The 24,470-nt window shown below is 39.4% G+C and overlaps 1 protein-coding gene across 3 annotated transcripts in view; it reads right to left on the reverse strand.

Annotated features, from left to right (window-relative positions):
* Nucleotides 1-24,470, reverse strand: part of PIGG (phosphatidylinositol glycan anchor biosynthesis class G (EMM blood group)) — a 108,749-nt gene that overhangs the window by 18,182 nt on the left and 66,097 nt on the right. For all 3 annotated transcript variants that reach the window (XM_074230114.1, XM_074230116.1, XM_074230115.1), the window contains 2 exons: nt 18,757-19,066; nt 9,085-9,248 (listed from right to left, as the gene is read on the reverse strand). In XM_074230114.1, coding sequence (XP_074086215.1) covers nt 9,085-9,248; nt 18,757-19,066 — 474 coding nt within the window. The remainder of the gene's footprint in view (nt 1-9,084; nt 9,249-18,756; nt 19,067-24,470) is intronic.

The following is a 24,470-nucleotide window of genomic DNA, read 5'->3' on the forward strand; positions in this document are numbered from 1 at the left end:
ACAATACTTACATTATCACAATCTTTACAACCATCTCATAAGGTTGTTAGACAAATATTTTGTAATCTGTACAAGGCTGTATTTACACAAAAATGATTATTTTGAGAATAGATCTTGTTCCTCCAAATAGTCATATAAGGACAGCAAAGTGCATTGTGGGGAAAGCAAAGGGACAGAGTGGTACTTTTCCACTGAGATATCAAGGATCATTTACAGACAGGCTGATTGAACATATATGAAGCTCAGCTATTTGCACCAGCTGCTCATCCTCTCTGGGCATAAAGGCCCAGGCATAAAGTGACTCAGGGTTTTGTCCTAATTCAACACACTCAAGAAGGCTGTGACCTTCTACAAACTCTAATTCTTGCAGGGGAAATAGCTGGGCCTACTGGTGGTCAGGAGTCTTCATCATACACTCATTTTTTATTTTTCCCTGCCTAGATAGAAAAGTGGTCTCCAGGAGCACCCAGAGATGCTCACCTGAGGAGGGGAAAGAGAGAAATTGTGACAGGGCTCTTTCTGTATCAGTATAAGTTTCCCTCCTGTACTGTATACAGCAAGGGTGTTCTCACGCTAATTCCCTTCCCCAGTTATCTTTTTCCATTCCAAACAGTAGGCAATGAGAATGGAGTCTGTACAACAGCAGTAAAGTGTGGGGGGGAAGAGTTAGTGTCGCTCCCCAGCACTTTCCGAGGACTGGGTCTGGATTCCTTCTCACCTCCAAATTTACTGCTGGAAAGGCTCTATCTCTGTTGTGAAATCACCTAGGAAAGGATGTCTAAGTTCCTAGTAACTACTAAATGCTCACACTGGTGGGGACTGCCCCTTCCCTGCTGGACCTTCTCAACCAGGATACCTAAATGGTACCTCAAAATTCAACATTTCTCAACTAGAACTCATTGTTAAAGCCATGGTGCTTTAAATCCCTCTATTTCTTCTGAGAGCACCATCACTCTCAAGCTTCATCTCTTGGAGAAGCATCCTTGACTCTTCCTTCTCCTTCCATCTCCTATACTCCTGCCCAAATCCAATCAGAACCTCAATCCCATTTTTCATCTCATCTCCTTTTATTTACACCCTTATCCCCCTATTTCAGGCCCTCATGACTCTGCTCTCCTTGCTCCCAGTCTTTCCCCTTTCCCACCCATCTTCCATATGGCTGTCAAAATTACTCTCCTCAAGCTGTGAACTCATCCAACCTTTCTGGAGAGCAGTCTGGAACTTCGCTCAAAGAGCAACAAAAATGTGCATACCCTTTGATTCAGCAATGCCATTACTGGTTCTATACCCTGAAGAGATAATGAAAAAGGGTAAAAACATCACTTGTACAAAAATATTCATAGCAGCAAAGAATTGGAAATAAAGTGAATGTCCTTCAAATGGGGAATGATTGGACAAATTGTGGTATATGTATGTCATGGAACACTTACTCTATTAGAAACCAGGAGGGATGGGAATTCAGGGAAGCCTGAAGGCATTTGCATGAACTGATGCTGAGTGAGATGAGCAGAACCAGAAAAACATTGTACACCCTAACAGCAACATGGGAGTGATGATCAACCTTGATGGACTCACTCATTCCATCAGTGCAACAATCAGGGACAATTTGGGGCTGTCTGCAATGGAGAATACCATCTGTATCCAGAGAAACAACTGTGGAGTTTGAACAAAGACCAAGGACTATTACCTTTAATTTAGGGGAAAAAAAACCCACTGATATCTTATTGCCTGATCTTGTTATCGCTTATATTTTATATTTCTTCCTTAAGGATATGATTTCTCTCGCATCACATTCAATTTGGATCAATGTATACCATGGAAACAATGTAAAGATTGGCAAATTGCCTTCTTTGGGGGATGGGGGAGGGAAGTAAGATTAGGGGAAAAATTGTAAAACTCAAAATAAATAAAATCTTTAAAAAATAATTGAGGGGCGGCTAAGTGGCGTAGTGGATAAAGCACTGGCCTTGGAGTCAGGAGGACCTGAGTTCAAATCCAGTCTCAGACACTTAATAATTACCTAGTTGTGTGGCCTTGGGCAAGCCACTTAACCCCGTTTGCCTTACAAAAAAAAAAAAACAACCTAAAAAAAGGGAAAAAAATAATTGAGAGAAAAACTGATCTTTTCAAAAAAAAATTACTCTCCTCAGGCTCATGGTTGCCACTTCTTTACACAAAAATCTTCACAGAACCACATTTTAGATCTGGAAAGGCACTCCCAAGTCATTTCAACTGACCCCATACACATAAAAGGAACTCCACTGTCTTTAGGATAAACTACAGACTCCTCAGCCTAATATGTAAAGCCCCCACGGTGGGCCTGCAGCAGGCCTTTTAAGACATTCCCTCTTGGCCCTCCCAGGCTTGAGGTCCTGGCCAACTGATCCCAAACTCAGCATTTTCTCCTCCGCTTCTGAGCCCTCTCCACCCGGAACACCCTCTTCATTCTAGAGTCCTGGGCTTATTCAAGGGGTCTGCTCCTGGCCCAGACTATCTCCTCAAAGCCTTTCCTGATCCCCTTTCCCATTTAACATTGCTCTCCCCCTCCTTAAACTACTTTGTTCTTTGTTGTGCCTTTTATTTTATTATTCTATCTCCTCTAGTGGAATATAAGCTCTTTGAGGGTAGGATCTGGGTCCTCAGCACATAGTACAGGGTCTCATACTAAGGAAGCACTTGATGGTTTTGTGGAGAAAGTATTTGTTCCCTCTCTGCTTGACACAATGCTGGCCTGTTCAAGCAGATGTTTCTCCAATTTTAGGAGTGGTTTTGCATATTACCTCTATGATCAGCCAAAGTACAGAACACACTGATTCAAACTTTCTATTAAAAAAAAAAAGTCTTTTAAGAAAGAAACAGAATTCTTCCTTAAGGATATGATTTCTCTCTCATCACACTCAATTCGGATCAACGTACAACATGGAAACAAAGTAAAGACTGACAGATTGCTTTCCGTGGCGGGGGTGGGGGAGGGAAGTAAGATTGGGGGAAAAATTGTAAAACTCAAATAATATCTTTAATTAAAAAAAAAAAAGGAAACAGAAGAGCAGCTAGGAGTTGCAGCCGATAGAACACTGGCCCTGCAGTCAGGGGGACCTGAATTCAAATTCTGTCTCAGACACTTAATACTAATTTAGCTGTGTGACCTGGGGTGAGTCACTTTAACCCCACTGCCTCACAAAAAACAAACAAAAGAAAAAGAAACAGAGTAAGCAAAATTCTGCTTTGAAAAAAACTAAAGTTGATGAAAAAAACATCTGTCAATAAGGCATCCAGGAGGCAATGGAGGGAAGTTTGCTTGGAACTGGATTCTGGGTCCTTTCATGTGGCCTGGTCACTGAATTCTTAGAAAGAAAGGAGCAATGAGTCCCTTGCCAAGTTGAATGTTCCAGCCACTTGTTAGCCTGGATCTCGAGCATGGGAGGGCTAAGAGGAAATGTCTTGAAAGGATGACTGCAGGTTGATTGTGAGGGCTTTACATGCTAGGCTGAAGGGTCTGTAGTAGTTTTAAAAATCTTTATAGCTGTGTGACAAAACAATCCCAATGCCCCAAGTCTCAGGACACCAAAGCCATGCCCCCAACCCCAGGTTAGGAAGAATTCAGAAATCAATGGTTCTGCTCCACTGTATGATAAAACAGAATCTGATCTCAGCTTTTCTAGACAGCTGCTCTGTTCTGTCAATTCTAAGTCCCTAACATGGTTCTTTTGTCAACTCTCCATTTTACACAGCCATTACCATTTGAGGTTCCTGTCACCCCCTGCTGGTATAAATTATTCATACTGGGCTGTTATTTAAGGAGAACCCAAGTGTCAGCCTCCCCTGTCTCCCCCCATCAGATCTGGGTACACAGACATTCTTCACTTACTAAGGCATGCCCCAACTCACTCTTTCACATGCATCCACTGAAATGACCCTCCCTGCAACCTACAGCTAGAACCATTTGCCTCCCAAGCTCTAGTTCTCTTCCCATGCCTCCTCAACCATTGCTTCCAGTCCAAGTTCCCAAGCTGCAAACTAGCCAACACTCATCCTGAGGCTGATATTCCTAAACGGCCGCACAGACTGAAAGATTGTGGGTTCTCATATGGCCTCCTGATGTTTCCTTTCCCTCTCAGCCATGCCATGTAAAGCTCCTAACCCCTGGCATCTTGTGTCTGTCACAGAATTAGTCTCTCTAGTCCAATTCTCCATCTACTGTACCCCACCTCTCAAGGTGTGTGGTACTCTCGTGTGGAACACTTTCCCCTATCCTCAGGCCTCAGGGCCAAGTGCCCATATCCCCACCACTCCTGGGCTCCCACATCTGTCCTGAGGTCAAGGGCAAGGCTCACCACCCTTTGCCACATGACAGCCTACAATGCTCCAGAGATGCCTCTCATGGCCCTCCACTGTTCTGGCAGCCTTGCCTGCCCCCCCCCCCCCAGAAAGGATTTGTAACTGTGAGTGACTTTGCTGGAAGGACTTTTACTGCTTCTACAAAAGCAGGCAGTGCTATCCTGGAACTCAGCTGTTGAGTTCGGTATCTCTACAGTGTCACCCTGAAGTAAGTTCCAGGTCTAATGGGAGCCAAGGTCTTCCTAACTGTCTATCCACCATGCTATGCTGCTTCTCTCCAACATCCTCCTTAAACAATAGCACTTAATCCCAAGATGTTGTCTGACCGGGACTGTGCCTTCCATTACTGGAACCCATGCATATCTGAAGGCAGCCCAAGATCACCTAAGCTCTTCTGGTGGCCCCATCACCCTGCTGGCTCCAACTGAACCTGTGATCCACTAATACCCTCAGTACATTTTCTGCTATTTAACTGTGCTTCCTTTATCTTGTCCTCATGAACTTGATTTTTTAATCAAGATGACAGATTTTCTACTCACCCATACTTAGTTTTAGCTCAAGGCTCCAATCTGCCAAGGCCTTTCTGAATCCCTTACCCTATCATGAGGTGTGTGTGTGTATTCTCCCAGTTTTATGTTATCTACAAACTGGAATGTTGCGCCATCTAGACCTTTTCTTATTAACCTTCCCTTGTCTCTCCTCCCCAAAGCAAATATATAGGTAGGAGAATCTGTTAGGATAGGTCTAGGTGTGCAAATAGGTTTTTCTTCAAATGAAAAACATTTGACCATTGACCAAATACTCAGAAACCCTTTGGAATGGGCTGCCTTGAAAGATCAGAAGTTTCTTGTTCTGAATGTAATCAGAAGCAGGACTGTCAATCAAGAATATTGTAAGGGGAATTTGGCTTCAGGGAAGAACTAGTCTTGATGCTGTCCTGTCTATGGTCCCTTTCAACTCTGAGATTCAATGATTCTGCCAACTTCTCCTCCTCTGAGAAAACCAAAACCAAACCATTTGAAGCTGCCAAGGAAATGCTCTTCTTTGGCTTCCCACTGATTCCCAGGTCCAAAGGGCCACAATGTGACAGTAGGTATCCTATGCTACTAACAACTCCAGCTCCTTTCATCAGGAGCAGGACCATGCAGGAATGGGTGCTAGATGAAACGATGGCCCCAGGCATGACCATGTGGTCCAACCTCACATCAAGGGGATCCTGTTCCACCAACTCAATATTGCTCTGCCAAGATGGAATGGATGGAAGAGGGGACACACAAGTATACACGTTGACTCTCACTCTCCATGGAAACTACTTTATATATCCACCTTAAAGTGTCATAGAAAGGTGATCAGCAGCCAGTTTTTCACAGCATGCTGTAATAAAGCTTATGAAAATCAAGTCAATTATTCTTTGGAATATAATAAACTCTCCAACTAAGGCACAATGAGTCTCCCTAAAACCCAAACATGGAAGATTTAGGGAAGAAACCACTCTGGGTTGTGATCCTCAGGAAGATCTACAGGGATGTACAGGAAACAATTCAGTAATTCTTCTACCTAGAATATTCTATCATGATCATGATCATGATGAAGACCATACCATCAGAGAGGTGATGTCATGACAATCATGTGAATTGGATCTGAGTGAGAGGGGCTTTGCTAAGTCACCAGCCTCACTTTCTCCTCTGCAGCCATCTGGTCCAATGACCAGATATAGATCAGGACAACTGGAGACGGCCCTGGATGTGAGGCAATCAGGGTTAAGTGGGGGCAGCTTGGTTTTGCAGTGATTAGAGAACCATTCTGGGAATTAGGAGGACCTGAGTTCAAATTTGACCACAGACCCTGATGCTGTTATCATAAGAAATTAGTGTATTTACCTTTATTGTATAATTGTAAAGGAACTAAAAAAGAGATCTCCAGGAAAGGAAAAAAAATTACAAGACACAGTGGATTAGATACTGCTTTTTGAGGGAAGCTAAAACTGATATAATCCTAAGTGATTATTATTCTGCCTACAGGAACCAGAGCTGCCTCGCTCCGCCTTGTGTCTCTTCCTCCCTCCTGGGAGCACAGAAGGGTGGCATCCACAATGCTGCTAGGTATTAGTGCGCTCTCTCCCTCCTGACTTGATACATTCTTTCTATTAATGCAGAGTGAACAGATTGCATCACTGAACCACACAAATGGTCGGTGCTCCCTGAGGGTTAAGATGATTTCATTTGCCTTTCTATTCAACGATCTAGCACAGAGCTTAGACTGCACATTTTTGCTAAGCAGAATTTTTCCAAAATGCTGAAACCATCATGTCAGTTCCTTGATTGAGAAACTTACAGGTTTTCTTATGCCTACCAGGAAAAAAAAACTCACTACTTCACCTCTTGGCAGCCAGGTGTGGTGAATAGAGCAGCAGATAGTCCTGAAGTCGGGAGCATGGGAGTTCAAATGCAGCCTCAGAAACTTGACTCTTACTAGCTTTGTGACTTTGGACAAGTCATTTAACCCTGATTGCCTCAAATCCAGGACCATCTCCAGTTGTCCTGATTCATATCTGGCCACTGAACTAGATGGCCCCAGAGGAGAAAGTGAGGCTGCTGATCTAGCACAGCCCCCCTTTCAATCAAATTCAACTCACTTGCGTGTTATGGCATCCCTTTCCTGATGTCAAGGTTTTCTTTAAGTACAAAGAAAAAACATCATCAGTAAGCTCTTTGAGGGAATGGATCGAGTCATTTTTCATTTTTAATTTCTAGAACAGTACCTTAGGCACGTTAAATGTCTAAGAAATGTTTGCTTCATTAAACTGATTAGTTCAACATTCAATGGTTTTCTAAAATTTTATCCAATCTATTGTTATACTTTTTCCCCAACTTCTATCCTCTGCTCCACAAAATGATGTTCCTATATACAACTGACTCTAAGAAATTCATGCTCTCTTGCCTGAAATACATTCTCCTTCTCCTTTCAACTTACTCAAATCTTACCTGCCATGAGATGCTGCCTACTCCATGGGATTTTCTCTAACCACTTTTGTACTCAAAGATCTTTTGTCTTATGAACTCAACTAGTACAGAAGGTAAGGGAAGGGCCATTTGACCTAAGCACTGTAATTTAATTTATGATGAATATAATACCTTCTCTCCCTGGCTAAACTATAAGCAACTGAGGGGAAGGACAGGTCTCATACTACTTTGGAACTCTTCTAGGTTCAGTTTGCACAGTCATTTTCTCTCTGTTGATATAATTAACACACAGAGGCAAAGCTACCTAGCATATAGTTCAAGAAAGTCAAAAACAGAGAAAAAGATCTCAAATATACAAAGGGGGGGTGAAAGGAAATGTCCAATGGTAAAGAGTGGTCAAACAAATTGTATCTAATGAAATATTATTCTGCCATAAGAAATAATGATTATGAAGAATTATGAAAAACTTGGGAAAAACTGAAGCAAAATAAAGTAAATATAATTAGAAAAATAATGTACACAATGACCACAATATCCTAGACAAGAACATAACTGAAAGACTTTAGAACTCTGATGAAAGGCAGATGACTCCGAATGATGTGTGCCCACCAAGTCTTGGCAGAGTTTGTGGACTAGAGAAGCAGACATTTTGAGACAGGATTAAGTGTAGATCTGATTTAGCTGTACTTACTAAGTACAGAGGAAGGGATGGAGAGTCATTAGGAAGTGATATAAGGAAAAAAAATCAATAAACTTTTAAAAACCATTCAGTTTTATCCGCCCTTTTTAAAAAATATAGCACAAGGCATAAACAAGCCTTCTTACTCACTCTATTTACCCACCAATTCTATGCCAAGCCTGGCCTATTCCATACAGCATATCTCCTGGGGTAGGTCTTAGTAGGAACCTAAGAAGGTATCCTCCAGAATTCTCAAGGGATTTTGTAGCTTTTAAAGTCATATACTCAAATGACTCTATTCATATGCTCCAGAAAGGTAAAGAATAAATCTCACTGAGTCAGAAGCTCACAGACAGTATCTGTGAAGGCAGTTGAGTTCCCATTGTCTCCTCTGCACTTGGAAGCCAGATTGACTAATGCTGAGGCCAAAGGACTAAAAGAGATAAACAGACTGGGGTGCTACCAAGAACTCTCAAGGGGAGAACAATCCAATTCTGGAGGTACCAAGGAACCTCCCCTTATCACTTCTGAATGTCTTCTAGATGGAAGTCTGTCAAGTTCTTGATTTTAAAAGTTTCTTCTTGTTATATAGAACAATGGACATAATTTAATTTGGGAAAAAAATTCTGTGAGCTCCCTGATGCTACTATGAAAGCAAAGGAGAGGCAGCATGTTGGAAGAACAACTTTGGACTTTTGTTATTTACTGCCTATCCCTAACTTTGAGCAATTTCTCTTCTCTGCGCTTGATTTCCCTCATCCATAAAATAAAGTTTGTCTACGTTGGGAATCTTAATCTTTTTTGTGTCATGGATTCCTCTTAGCAATCTGGTGGTGTCTATGTACCCCTTTAAAGAATTTTTTTATGCATAAAATACAATTCGTAAGATTACAAAAGAAACCAGTCATGAAATATAATTATTGAAATATTTAAAAAGAAATAACTGAATTATTTAATTACTGAAATATTTAAAAAAGAGAAGCTCGTGGACTCCATTTTAGATAATCCCTAAGGTCCTAAGTCTTAAATAATTCTATGAATGCAAGTCTTATTCTTAATTCTAGCTACTTTATCACCAGATCTGTAGTTGAAATAAGTCATTACCTGTTGTTTTCTGAACTCAAAAAACTCAGTAAGTGAATGGCCCAAAGGATAGGTCCTATATATGTTGCAAAAGTTGTGAGGAACATAGCTGGTACTTCTACATAGTGGTCTAAGCCAACAAAGCCTGCTGAAACATCCAGTGTGGCAATGTTATTGGAATTACCCTAAAAATAGAAGAGGAGAAAAAAAAGTAGATGAGTCTAGTAACGTTAAATTTATTAAAACACTTTAAAATGTTATACTGTGCTTAATTATGTATTTATTAAACTTTTTATTAAGACTTCCTACAAACATGACCCTGTGTTAAGTACCATCAGAGGTACAAAAACTAATAATGCAAGGTCTCTGTCATCAAGGAGCAGCTAGCTATACACTGGTGAGAGAAATCAGATGTGTAACCCATAATGTGTAACCCCCCCCAAAAAAATAGAATGTGATATGTGCAGAAGAAAAGTACACAGTGCTCTAAAAAAGAGAGAAGTCAATTTTGGCTAAACGATCAAGAAAAGCTTCATGGGAAAAGTTGCATATGTGGATCACTGTAACACATTTAAAAGTTCTCAGTAAGGGCATCACGATGAAATTTAAAAGCACTTTGTCTCTGAGCAGAAGACTTGTATCTAAGACCGATCTCTGACTTGGCAAAGTTACTTCATTTCTGAGACTCAATTTCCTTATCTGAATGGTAGGCAGGGAGATGGTACAGTGGATGGAGTGTTAATTCCAGAGGACCTGATTTCAAATCTGGCCTCAGACACTTACTAACTGTCCTTCAGTAAAAGTACCTCAAAAAATTTTTAAGGGCTCTAAAAATGAGTCATTATAGGGGAACAAGAGAGCCCTGCTTACTTTTCAATTAAATTTTGGAAATTTCAAACAAGGGAAGACTTAGAGGAACATGATCCACCAACTTCAAATTTCTGACTCTGAGGGTGAGGGAAGGATAGGCCTTGGCAAGCACATATCCAGGACAGAACTAATGGGTAGAAGTTACAGAGGAAACCAAGTCCAGCTTCAACTAAGGAAGGATTCTGTAACTGCCTGAAAATTGAATAGACTGCTGCATGAGGCCCTGACTTGCATACCCCTGGTAGTATTTAAGTAGAAATAAGATGATCACATGAAGTTGTAAGGGAATTCATTCTTAGGTAAGTTTGGAAACTAAATGCCCTTTCAGGTCCCTTCCACTTCCTGGATTCCATGATTATATGAATTTTGCTTTTGACTCTAAACTCCTCAAATAGTTTATTCCTTAGATAACCAACATGCCCTCAGAAACTGGTGTATAATCCACTTCCATTACAGCTCAGCTATTTCTTAAAAAGCAAATTTCACTGATGTCTTTTGTTTTTACACCACAATCATTTCTGTATTATTTTTCTTTGGTCAGAGAAGCATGAAAAAACTTGATATTGATAAAAACTAATTTAAAAAATGAAAGTAGTGGGGCAGCTAGGTGGCGCAGTGGATAGAGCACTGGCCTTGGAGTCAGGAGTACCTGAGTTCAAATCTGGCCTCAGACACTTAATAATTACCTAGCCGTGTGGCCTTGGGCAAGCCACTTAACCCCATTGCCTTGCAAAAACTAAAAAAAAAAGAAAAGAAAGTAGAAGTAGGAAAACGACATAATTACTAAGGTAATATAAACAGAAAGACTAAATAATCCAAACTAAACCCTGGATAATTATAATATTTAAGCCTGGTTCAATAAAAGAGATGGGGTTTATAGTCATGGAATACTACACATACTGTCAAACAAACTGATTTATTGATTGGTTTTTCTAGACTCCCCCCCACACTTCCTGTTTATATTTTGTTACAAGTAATCCCTTGCAAAGCAGGGGAGAAGAGGTGGGAATATTCAGAAAGAAAGACGATATAAAAGCAAAAGTATCAATAAAATAGAATTTTTAAAAGGAGGGAGGATCTTCAAGATTCCTTTCAGCTCTAAATTTATGATCCTATGCCTGTTTCATTCTAGATCAATTTATTTAAAGATTCCCATGATTCTGAATTCCTCACATTCCTTACTTCTATCTGAATAACATTACATTACATTCATATATACATGATTTATTTAACCTTTCTCCAAATAATAGGTGCTCGCTTTGTTTCCTGTTCCATGTTACCTCAAAAACATGCTACTATAAATATTCTGGTTTATATTGGAACTCTTATTTATGACTTAGAAATCTCAGCAATGGGATCTCTGAGTCAAAAGGTATGAAGAGTTTAGTCATTTTCTTACATAATTCCACATTGTTATCAGAAAGGTTGCTCCAATACACAATAGTACCTGCAACATATTAGTGTGCCTATCTTCCCACAGTCCTTCAAAATTAACTGTTTTCCATTTTTTGTCACCTTTACCATTTTGTAGGGTCATTTACAGTTTTAATTATTTTTTTTGAGGTGAATAAAAAGTTGATTATTTAAGGAAAAGTAGGCTAAATGTGAACAGACTCTAGCAGTGGGAAGTTGGGGAGCACACTTTTATGAGCTATGTGATTTAGGAAAGCAGGGTATATGGTTACCATGTGGGTTAAGATTAGTTCATGGGGGCTAAGAGTCATTTGAGTTAAGATTCATTTTCTCAGGAAACTTTGTTTTTGAGTCAGAAGATTTGTATCCAAGACCTACCTCAGACTTGGCAAAGATTTCATTTCTGAGACTCAATCTCTTTATCTGAATGGTGGGCAGGGAGGATGGCACAATGTTGATTCTGGAGTCAGGAGGATCTGAGTTCAAATATGACCTTAGACACTTACTAGCTGTGTGACCTTGGACACTGAGCAAGAGTGAAACCTAGGGGTGGCTAGGTGGCGTAGTGGATAAAGCACTGGCCCTGGAGTCAGGAGTACCTGGGTTCAAATCTGGCCTCAGACACTTAATAATTACCTAGCCGTGTGGCCTTGGGCAAGCCACTTAATCCCATTTGCCTTGCAATAAATAACCTTAAAAAAAAAAAAAAAAGTGAAACCTAGGCCTGGATGCGACATTCCAGTCTTTTTGTTTTAATTTTTTTACAAAGGAGGGATGGGGTCAAAGTTGACTTCTGTAAACATCACAGAGGTAGCTATTAGTCAGGTGGGAGAGCAACTGCTCATGCACTGGTCAAGGGAAAGTCTCTTGCCCAGCAAAACCATGGGAGCTTGATTAGTCTGTTATCTCAGGACAATGAGGGGACAGAGTATTGCTAAGCATGCATCATGTTTGTCATTAACTTTTTTTTTTTTGCAAGGCAAATGGGGTTAAGTGGCTTGCCCAAGGCCACACAGCTAGGTAATTATTAAGTGTCTGAGACCATATTTGAACCCAGGTACTCCTGACTCCAGGGCCAGTGCTTTATCCACTACGCCACCTAGCCGCCCCCATTAACTTTTATTTTTAGGTTTTTTTTTTTTGCAAGGCAAATTGGGTTAAGTGGCTTGCCCAAGGCCACACAGCTAGGTAATTATTAAGTGTCTGAGACCGGATTTGAACCCAGGTACTCCTGACTCCAGAGCCAGTGCTTTATCTACTGTGCCACCTAGCCCCCCCCCATTAACTCTTAAAGAAGAACTTTTAATTATCTTCCTTCTCCCTCCAGGTAAGGGGAAAACAATCAACTGAAAGAGTGAGAGTGCACTTGAAGTCAGAAAGCTGCTAGAAGCTAGAAGAAAGCTGGAAGAAAATCCATCTCTCCAGCTTTGAGGGAAGACATGGTGATCTAGGGAAGTTGGACAACTGAACAATTCTACCTAAAGCTCTTCACAGTATAATTCAGTAAATTACTAGATCCTTATATTACCCATATTCAATAGGTTTTTTTTAAATGTAATTCCATGATAAACTGAATATAGATGATATGGGAGTTAGAGTTTGGAATAATCTTTGCCACTGCTTTCCTCCACTCACCAGAATGAACTGTTGAGGCTAAAGAATAAGAACACATTTGTTAACTACCATATCATTTATAGTTCTATTGAGAATAATCAGCATTTATTAGCTTCTTCTTGAGTATTCTCTAAAAATATTAGGGACAGAACCATGAAAAGACATGCCAGATTTCCTATAATTCATACATGCTTATGAAATGCAAATCCAATGTCTCTGATTTTTACAAGCAAGATTTTAGCATCAATTTCAGCATGCTTAGGGAAAAAACTTCTCTATCTTTTCAGACCAAATGGAGGAATGCAGGTTGACTAGCGCAAGAAGTGGACATATAATTAATTGATCATCCCTAAATAAAATAATATGGATTAATGGGTGAATGTTAAGGGAGATATCTATTTTCAACTATAAAGTTTTAAACTGGATCCTGTTCCACAAAACAAGAATTTTAATTGGAAGGTTATTGGCCCTCCTTTCTCTCTTCTCTCTGTATCTTGGCTTATCACATCTGCCCTCACAACTTAAAGATCCTCTCTAAGTGGATGTTTTCTAAATATATGCCTTCAATCAAAAATTTCAACAGCTTCCTGGACTCGATTACTGAGATGTTCCAACAACCACTAATATTCAATATACATTAAACTGAATTGTCTTCCCCTCATCCTAATTTCACTATTCCATTATTGGTCCCAGACACCACTGAAAACCTCAATCCATCTTCCATTCTTCCTCATTCTCTAATCAGCTGCCAACTTCCATAGATTCCATCATAGCAAATGTTCTTGCATACATCTTTCCTGGCTACTCCCACCATTCTAGTTCAGACCAGAAATATACAAAAAGAACCTGACAGTTGGAGGTCATTAAACTCATTCTGTAGCTAAAACGAATCCTCTCTATGACATCCCTCCAACTACCATTTAAACAATCTTTAGTGATAGGAAATCCACTACCTCTTGAGGCAACCTCATTTTACAGATGCAGAAACTGAAGTCCAGAGAGGTGAACATCACAAAGGTAGAAGGTGGCAGGGGTGGATTCAAATCCAGGTTCTCTAACCTCAAGTCCACTGCCTCATGTTGCCTGTCTTCTACTTCCCTCTGTGGGCCAAGCAGAACAAGTTGAATCCGTATACCAAAGAAAAACCTAGCATTTATAAATTGTTTTAAGGTTTGCAAAGCACTTCCCATATGTTGTCTCATTAGATGAGAGATCACATGTGTCGGGTCCTTCACATACTATCTGAAGACAGGCATAATATATCCCCCAAAAGTTTGCCCTTCTCCAAGGAAAATTTTCCAAGATCTTTCATGTGTTTCTCATACGGCCTGTTAGTGAATCCCTTCCCTGTTCTAGCTGCCTTCTCTGTATCCTCTTGACTCCCAGAACTGAAAACATAATCATCCAGATGTGGCCTGACTAGACAACAATGGACCTCCAAGAACCTGTTTCTGAACTCTACTTCTCCCCCCAAGGAGTCTAAAATGTTCTTATCATTCTGGCTTGATCAAACTGCTGACTCACACTGAGTTTCTAGTGCACTAAGACCAGCTCGCAGGAACTATTTGCTATCTTCCATCTCAGTGCACTTGTACAATTGATTTTTTCAAAAAATAATACACAAAAAATCCAGTGTAGGTGTAGTGGAAAGAATATTTGATTCTCTGAGAACTGAGGCCTGAAACCTGAGCGTGCTGTTTATCTCCAGTGTGGCCTTGGGCAACTACCTGAGCTTCTCCTGCTACAACAAAATGAGAAGGTTTGGGCTCCTCTTCTAGTTCTATGAAATAGGCCTTTGCATTGATCCCAATTAAATTTAATCTACAAGTAGATTAGGTCATAATCTAGTTTAGTTATTGAAGTCTTGATCTCCTAAATCTGTCATTCTGAGAAGCCTAATGGAGAGAGACCATGACAGAATCAGAAAGTTCTGGCTCTGATATATCTTCATCTGTGTGACCCTGGGCAAATTTCTCAATCTTTCATTGACCTGTCAGGCAACTCTCTAAAATTATCAATTACAAGAAAGCTGTTCTTCTACATTGGAGGGAGTTTCTTTATCACAAAATTCCAACACTGATGAAATAAAAAGTCTAGATACTACCTCCTCAAACTGAAACAATCTGTCATTCAATGTGCTAGCTATCCCTTTCAGCTTTACAATATCTATGCATTTTGGTTGGTTCTTGTTCTTTATTATCAAAGAAGACCAAAATGACATCACTATGTTTGAGACAAATTACAGTGTGTCCAGCTGTGGCTGACCAGACTAATACAAGCATGCAATGCTCTCCCATAAGTTGGGTACAAACAGACCACGTGAACACCTGAGGTGGGTACTCTAAAATTACAGATGTCATGTTTCCTTTGAACTGTTTCAATCTGCCTTATTTATAGAGAGCAGCCCCTCAATGATGAGGACATGCCACACCAGGAGGTCCTGTGCCAGTGTCTCCCATGTTATACAATCAATTCTGAAGTTCTTCAATGAGACCTTCAGGGTGTCTTGGTATCATTCCATAAGAATGTTGTCTATGTCTTTATGTTGTTTGTCTTCGTTTGATAAAATGTAGAATAGTACAGGGTTAAAGATAGATTCCTGAGGCATTCTACTAGAAAGTACCTACAAAATGAAATCCATCAATACATAACAACCTTTTAGGTCTAGTCATTCAACCAATTTGAATGCACCTAGCTATACTATCATCTAATCCATGTATCTCCACAATGTTGACAAAGACTGTTAAATCTTTCGTCAAACAGGTAAATGATGATTTTAACACTCCCCTGAGCTAATAGCTAATAAAGTGATGTTGGCAAAAAAAAAAGAGATTAAATTAGCATGACTTAATCTCAAGGAATTTAAAATTGGCTCTAGCAAATACTACTTCCTTTTCTAAATGTTTGCAAACCATTCACTTCATATTAAATTTCTAAAATTTTGGTAGGAACCAAAGTCAATCTTCATTGACTTAGAAGCTCAAGTAAAAGAGTAAATAAACTACTGCCTGTCTCCAAATCAGATGAGACAGAGAAAACCAACTTCACTGGCAATAAGAACTTCTGAGTTGGATGCATAGCAGAAGCTCTTGGAAGCAAAATTTGTTAACTAGTGGAATATTAGTATAATGAGGAAGTATAATACAATGTGCATAAATGTAAAGCACTTGAGGAGGATATGAATCTCCTGTTCTGTTAATTGTAAAATGTGACAACTGTCACAACCAGACACAAATAAGGCTTAACAAACCTGTTGTTGATCTAGAAGCTAGTTATCAAGTTTAGGAATCAGATAAACCACAGAATAAACCTCATTAAAAAATGCTTTCCCGGGGGCAGCTAGGTGGCACAGTGAATAGAGCACCGGCCCTGGAGTCAGGAGTACCTGAGTTCAAATCCAGCCTCAGACACTTAATAATTACCTAGCTGTGTGGCCTTGGGCAAGCCACTTAACCCCAATGCCTAACAAAAACTAAAAAAAAAAAAAAAAAAAAAAAAAAAGCTTTCCCATGATCAAAACATGTTTCAATTCATTTTTTTAATCATGCATTCCATTAAAGATAAAATTGTAGCACCCAGAAATGCATACCCTATTACAGATAATGATCTGACCAGGGCAGAGTAGCATGGATCATCATATCATCATTGCTCTATTACTAGAAGAGAAAAGAGGAAGGGGAGGAGAGAGGAGGGAAATAGAAGAGAAAGGAGGAAGAGGGAGGAAAAGGGAGAGAAAGGAGGGAAAGAAAGGAGAAAAAGGAGAGAACAAAGAGGAGAAATAAAAAAGAAAGAGAAAATGAACCCAACTCAAGGCTGAACTGAAGACTGAAATTTTTAAACTCTCCTTTCCCAAATTGTCCTACATTGAGATAAGTACAATGATGTCCTAATTGAATGGCTGTGTTATGTACAGAAAGACCCCTCTATTTGAAATAAAGGCAACTGAGTTTAAATTCTAGCCCTGTCCTTTACTCTCTTCGTGGTTCCAGGAAATTCAGTTAAGTTGTTTGACTCTTAACCAGTGTCTCATCTGCAGAATGAGGGGATCAAAATGAATGTTCCCCAAAATCCTTTCCAGCTCTAAGGTATAATCCTGGTCTCCCTGACTCTAGGTTCCCTTTTCTAATTTATCTTGTAAATTTTTTAAATTTTTATTATCAATTTATCTAATTTCTAATTTATCCTTCACATAACTGCCAAATTCATCTTCCTAATGCATATACTCTTCTGCTACTCCAAAATTCGGTGCTTCCTTATGTCTACAAAATACAACTCAAATTCTTTAGGCTGGAGTCTTTAAAGGCCTTCCTTAATCTGACTCCCCACTTACTTCGACATTAACTTCCAGTCAAATTGGACTCCAATTATTCCTTAACCTGATATGGTATAACCTCACACCTGGAATATGCTCCCAGTATATCATTCTCCTTCTCCAAGGTCATGCTCAAACACCACCTTAACATAAGGATTTCCATGATCATCCCACACCCACTTCAAAGAGATCTCTATCCTCACATTTTGGTCACTTTGGAGCTCTCTTTTGCTCTTATCATATTTTACCTGTGTTATACTTATCTGTGCACATGTTATATCTTCTCAATTAGACTAAAGTCCTTGAGGGCAGTTTTTCATCTTTATATAATTAGTGCCATGCCTTTGTAGGCATTTATTAAAAATGTGACTGAATTGAATTTTGTTGAATAGTTACTGTTCTACTTTATATCCAGGAAACTGACAAAGATGACAGCTAAGGGAAATAGTTAATGTTGGAGGAGTTATAGAAAGACAGGTAGGTACACTAACAAAATTCTGAGTGGAGCTCTGAATGTATGCAACTATTCTAGAAAATAATTTGGAATCGCCAAAAAAAAACCCCACAAAAAAAACAATAATTAAAAAGTCCATACACTGACCGAAATCATTTATGTCTGCATTCCCGTGTGTATGTATATACATACACACACACAGAAAAGAAAGGTCCCACATGGGGCAGCTAGGTGGCACAGTGGATGGAATCAGTAGAACCTGAGTTCAAAAATCTGACTTCAGACACTTAGCTTTGTGAACTTGGGCAAATCACTTAATCCCATTGCCTTGCAAAAAACAAAAAAGAAAGAAAGGTCCCACATATACCAAACTATTCATCTATTCACAGCATCATCTTCTATGATAGCAAAGACTGGAAACTAAGTAACTGCCATTAATAGACTATCACCATCATAAGAAAACAATGAATACGAAGGATGCAGAGAAGCATGGGAAGACATATAAAGTGATACAGAAAGAAAACAATTTACTCAATGACAACAAAGTAAATGGAAAGAACAATAAAAGGAAACTGAGAGAAGCATGGGAAGACATATAAAGTGATACAGAAAGAAAACAATTTACTCAATGACAACAAAGTAAATGGAAAGAACAATAAAAGGAAACTGATCACTATATAATTAAGTTTGATCTAAGAGAAGAGTTGATAAAATGTACTTTTCTTCTTTCTTTGCAAAGAATATGGACTTAGATTAATGCCTAGACTGTCAGATGGCTGTGATGGTTGGTTTGATTGAAAAATGTTTCCACTCTCTTTTTAATCTTTATACATTAATACATTAATAAATATTTTTACAATACATATAATCCATAATGTTATACTGACAACCAATTACTTCTTTCAGCAAAGACCACAACTTCAAGACCCGTAATACTGTTAATAATTTTCCCCAAGTTAAAGAAAATGGAAACAGCATGTAAAAAAAAAAACAGCATATAAATAGTCTTTTCTTGGTAGTAGTAACATACCTGAAAATAAAAGAATGCTTGGCCAAACCAATAATGCATTATGGTAATCTGAGCAGCATCATGTTTCAGGGGTTTCCAGATGAATTTTGACATTACAGTCTGAATCAACAGACTAAACACCAAAACAGGAAGATTGTGAGGTCGGAGCAACAAGGATGCAAGAAGAACTAATCCGCTATATATTTCCCACAAACTTCGACTCTTGATACTGACATCTGCAGAAATGACTTGGGACTTAAGCAAGTCTTTGGTTCCAGTGAAAAGAATCCCCAGAACAAAGACATAAACAAATCGAGCTTCAATGATTCCCCTAAAAGAGAGAAGAACAAATTAAACTTATTAGCATCCTTCTGCAAAATCCAAGTACTTGTTTTCATAGGTGGCATATAATTCTAATTACATCAAAAAAGTACGTTTAATACAAGCTAGTTCTATTGGATAAAACTCCACAGAATCAACTGCTTCATCCCATTGCCAGGGGATACTGAGAACAGGTCTTTGTACTGGAGTCAAAAAGGAAGTGATGTCCCTCTATACTCTGGTTTATAGGATCAGAAGGAAAGAGATAAAATCTAGATTATAAGATTCAAGGTACTATCTATGCAATGACAGTGAACCAAAAACAAAGTTCCATTCATGTATCACAAGTATTCTGAAAATCATTACCAAAGGCACAAACTCTGATATGAAGAACAAGATATTTTAAATTATAATAAATGATGTAATTTTACAGGCGCTTGGATAAGCCATGGATTTGCTAATTATATTAGAATCACTGAATTATTGTTTTGCAATTCTTTAAGGTAGGTCTTGGGCAAGGCACTTAACTCCATTTGTCTTGCAAAAACCTCAAAAAAAAAAACATACAATAGCTAGTGTGAATTTTAACAGTGCTACAGGCATATTTCCCAAGATTTTGTGGGTTTGATTTCAGACCACCACAATAAAGTAAATATCACAATAATGCAAGTTACATGATTTTTTTTACTTTTTTCAATGCATTTAAAAGTTAAGTATTCACTATACTGTGGTTTATTGTGTGCAATAGTACTTTATCTAAAATAAATGAGCATTACCTCAATTTAAAAATATTTTATTGATAAAATATGGTAATCAACATCTTCAGTGAATCATAATCTTTTTTAATATTTCATTTATTTATTTTTCCAATGACATGAAATGGTAATTTTCAACAATCATTTTTTTTGCAAGGTTTTGGGTTTTACATTTTTCTCCCTTTCTCTCCTTCCTTCCCCCCTGTCCCTGACAGAAAGTCATCTAATACAGGTGTTATATGTATAACCAGAATCATAAATCTTTTTTACTGATAGAGGGGCTTGTCTCAATGTTGATGGCTGCTGTCTGAACAGGGTGTGGGGTGCTGAAGGTTGGGGTGGCCATAGCAATTTCTTAAAATAAGACAATGATGAAGTTTTCTGCATTAATTAACTCTTCCTTTCACTTGAACACTTAAAGCCATCATAGGATTATTAACTGGTCTAATTTCAACGTTGTGTCTCAGGGAATAGTGAGTGGGATAAAGTCTGAATAGGGAAGCCTGAAGAGAGGGGAAGGATGAGTAGTAGTCAGTTGGTGGAGTGGTCAAAATATATACAACATTTATTGATTAAGACAGGATCTTATATGAACCACAAAATTGCCAAAAATCACTAAAAGATAAATAATAATAATAATAAAAATAAAAATAATGATAATGATAATAATGAAAAAGTCTAAAACATTGCAAGAATAAATAGCACCTGGCAGAGACATGATATAAATACATGCTGTTGAAACAATGGTGCTGACAAGACTTGCTCAACACAGGGTAGTCACAAACCTTTAATTTATAACAACAACAGTAACAAAATGAGATCCACCTATAGTATGTGACAGAAGGGGCAGCTATACAGCAGTGGATAAGAGTTGGGAAGACTTGGGTTTAGACAGCACTGCAGACTATATGTGTATGAGCCTCAGACTGCTATTTGTAAAACAGGGGTGATGATAAACACCTCCCAAAGTCATCATGATGATAAGAGAAGATAAAAATTGTAAACACTTAGAATAGTGCATAAAAACACTGGTCATTAGTTTCTTTCTGTGAGCTGCAAGGGAGTGGGAGCAGTGCCTTACCTCAATGTTGAGCCTCCCTTAGAACTTTACCCAGGGTTCTCCATACAAGAGTTGAATTAAAGAGTTGAGTTGGTTAGAGGTGGACTGGTCCAACCTCTACCCCAAGTAGCAACCTTCTCTGCCACAATATCCCCCACAATGACCATCTGGATTCTCTGCCTGAAGAACTCCTGAGATTGGCCCATTCCATGTTTGGGCAGCTCTCATTTTTCCAGAAGTCTTTTCTCATGATGAAATGATGTCTGCCTCCCTGTAATCCCCCCACTGGGCTGCAGTTCTCCTCAAGGGCCAAAGAGTATAAATCTAATGCCTCTTTCACAGAGAGAAATTAGCTGAGTTAGTTATGTGATAAAAAAAAAAAGAGGAGATTTTTAAAAAAAAAGATGGGATCCCTTTACGAAGGGCACTGTTGGAAGCTTCCTGGAAGAACCCCAGGGCTGAGACGGCTAGACTCTGCACCCTCCTCAAGGGCTTCTCCCAAAGACCCCAGGCCCTGCCCCCTCCCCCCATGCTGGCCTCAGTCTTCTGCTGGGTCTTGCTTCTAGACCCCCTCATCCCAGCTAGACTCCACTGTTCCTTCTGCTGCTGGGACACCTTGGGTTTGTGGACTCCCTTATCCCCAAGCATCCAGCTCCCTGTGAAGTTAGAAACCAGATTACTGCTGCCCCCTGCTGGTCCTGGGTACACATGCAGGTCCTGGTAGTCAAGTGTGGCCCTGCCCACCCTGCCCAGCCTGTCCTGCCCCAATTAAACCCATCTCTCTAAAGCTCTACCTTAAGTCAGGCTCTGCTTGACTCAACCATCTCTCAGTTCTTTACCTTGAAAGTCAGCCCCATCCAACCATTTCATTTCCAAATTATTATAAAACAAGAATTACCTCGAGTTTTGCTCATCTCCTAAATCTTTGATCCTTTCTTTGTTAGGCTCAGACTCCAAAGGACGCCCTGGTTTTTAAAGGCACCAGTGAGACTCATTTAGAAGAAACTAAGAATGAACAGGAAAGCTCCAATATAAGCTTGCTTTAACAGAAAGGGAAGTCACTCAGTCCATTCTGTCACCTTTTCCTAAAGAGATGGAGAAGCTGGGAACCTCTACATTACTTTCATTTATAAAATGTTTACATATATTCTGGGAGATCATATGAAACTGTGACTTGGGAGAAATTTCTACCAGGACCTGATGGACTCAGGTTCAGCACTTCAGAAATAAGTATTCCCTGTGATTCCTTATTTTGTCACCTGGTCCAAGAGACCAAAGCCAAATAGCACAGTTAGGTCTGTGCCTGGCCTGTCTGGTTGTCAATTTAACAAACACACAAATGAAAAGGGTGGTCAGAGAATTCCCTCAGATTCTTCAAAGTACTGAACTTGAGACATAGAATATCCATCATAGCTTTTAACATAGAACTACTATGAAGTCTGGCAGGAAGGATCCTAAGAGAAGGATCATCTGAATGATCCAAAAATTATCAGTAAACATTAAGAACCCTTTAAGATAAATATTTCTACATAATATCCCTACAGAAGGAATGTGGAAGGTTCTTTAAGTCTATTTTTTAAAAAAAAGAAAGGCCTAGAAGTAGAAAACTAAAGTGAGGTCAGAAAAATGAGTTTGTTCTATATATCAGCTGCTGCTGATAAAGGTGTGGCTTATCAATATCAACCACTTTGAAGTTAGTCAAGGTTCAGCTTTTGTTTCTTCACAACCACCTTATGAATACGGTAATGCAAGCAGAGTATCCACATCTTACAGATAAGTAATTAGGTGAAAACACTTGTCTTTATTTCAGTTAGAAAGTCAAACCAACTCTTCTGGTCGACTAAGATACTATTAGAGACTAAGTCACTTTTTTTCACTGGTTCCCTGGCCTGAATATTCTTTTACCTCCCTTTAAAATAAATTTTGACTGATTTTTGAACAGAAGAACAATGGGATTGAAAATGTGCATAAGAGAAGTATTAATGGAATAAAGGAGGGACAGCTAGGTGGCACAGTGGATAGAGTACCGGCCCTGGAGTCAAGAGGACCTGAGTTCAAATCCAGTCTCAGACAATACTTACCTAGCTGTGTGATCTTGGGCAAGTCACTTAACCCCATTGCCTTGTAATGCCCCCCTCCCCAATAAATAAAGGAAACTGAAAGTAGAGATGCAAAGACCTATTAGAAGATTATCCTAGGAGCCTAGGCCAAGGGCAGTGATGGTGTTTAGACCCTCTCTACCTCCTCTGAGTCTTTTCTTCCATGAGAGATCATTTTTATCCTATTATCAAGGAATACTTTCTCTTCTGATAGGATTATCTAGTCTTAACTTCTAGAAGCCTCCGTGGTACGGTGCTAGTGTAATACCTCCAACTTGCTAAAACTGAATTCACCTCCTGAATCTTTCAACACTCCCTCACTTAAAGCACTTAAAACTTTCAGGGAATTTTCCCTGTTTATCCAGTTTTCTGGCCCCTAACCAAATGATGATAGGTCCCTGTAGTAGTCTTCTTATGGATTTCCTTTGTTTATCTGGTGCTAATATTCCCAGATATGAGAGCAATCAGTAGTTAGCAAACTTCTGCTAAGTCTTAATTGCCATAGAGCTTTCATTAAGGCAATCAGCAGCTTTCTGGATGAAGAAATTCCAAAGCTGCCTTTTTTTCCCCTTATGTTGACTGTCTATTCTGCTGTAGATTCTTTCCATAAGGGAGTTAATGTCTAAGAAAAAAAAAGGTAAATAATCGCCTTTAAATTTATCCTTTTAGAATGCACAAATTTTGCGTTCCAAGTTTTCTAAAGCAATTTCATAAATGTATAGTAAGAATAGGTCTTAATGCCATCCATATCCAGTCAAAAAACAATCACCCCCCCAAAACATAAAATCTGAATGAACAATATGTTCACTTTTTAAAAATTTCTCTTATGTTTTTCCTTCCTACCCACCCCATGGTTTTCTTTCTTTTCCCTTAGTCCTAATTCTTCATACACAAAATGACTAATATGTAAATACGTCAAACACCAATGTATGTGTACAGGGGCAGAGCCAAGATGGCAGTGTGAAGGCAGCATTTCCCAGAAACTCCTTCCCTGCAAACTCCAAAAAGCCAACAAATTATGGCTCTAGACAAAATTTAGAGGGGCAGAATCCAAAGAAAGGATGAGTGATACATTTTCCCAGTCCAAGATAACTTAGAAGTTCCATGGAAAAGGTGTGTTTCACTGAGACTGGGGGGTTAGAAAAAAAGCCATGGCCGTTCAAGCCCAGGGATCAACAGGAATAGCTTGAAAGGGTCGTGAGAGAACTCTGCTACACCAGAATGAGTGTGGAGTGTGGAGTGAGGAGCACTGATGAGAATCAGGAGAAACCAGCCTGCACCTCCAGAGCACAGCCCACAGACGATAAGGGGGTCATGGGAGATGGTAGAAAGCTCTCTGCTCTCCCTGGGGCGGAACTCTGCTGCTTGCCTACACTCAGATCCAAGTTGCAGTTTGGCCATCCATACTAAGATAAGCAGGAACCCTCCTCACAGCTCCAGGGCAGAGGGTAGTGCTGTGGTCATCTACATGTCAAAGCACAGGCAAGAGAGCATACAGCC

Source organism: Macrotis lagotis, chromosome 3 (genome assembly GCF_037893015.1).
Source record: "Macrotis lagotis isolate mMagLag1 chromosome 3, bilby.v1.9.chrom.fasta, whole genome shotgun sequence".
Taxonomy (NCBI): Eukaryota; Metazoa; Chordata; class Mammalia; order Peramelemorphia; family Peramelidae; genus Macrotis; species Macrotis lagotis.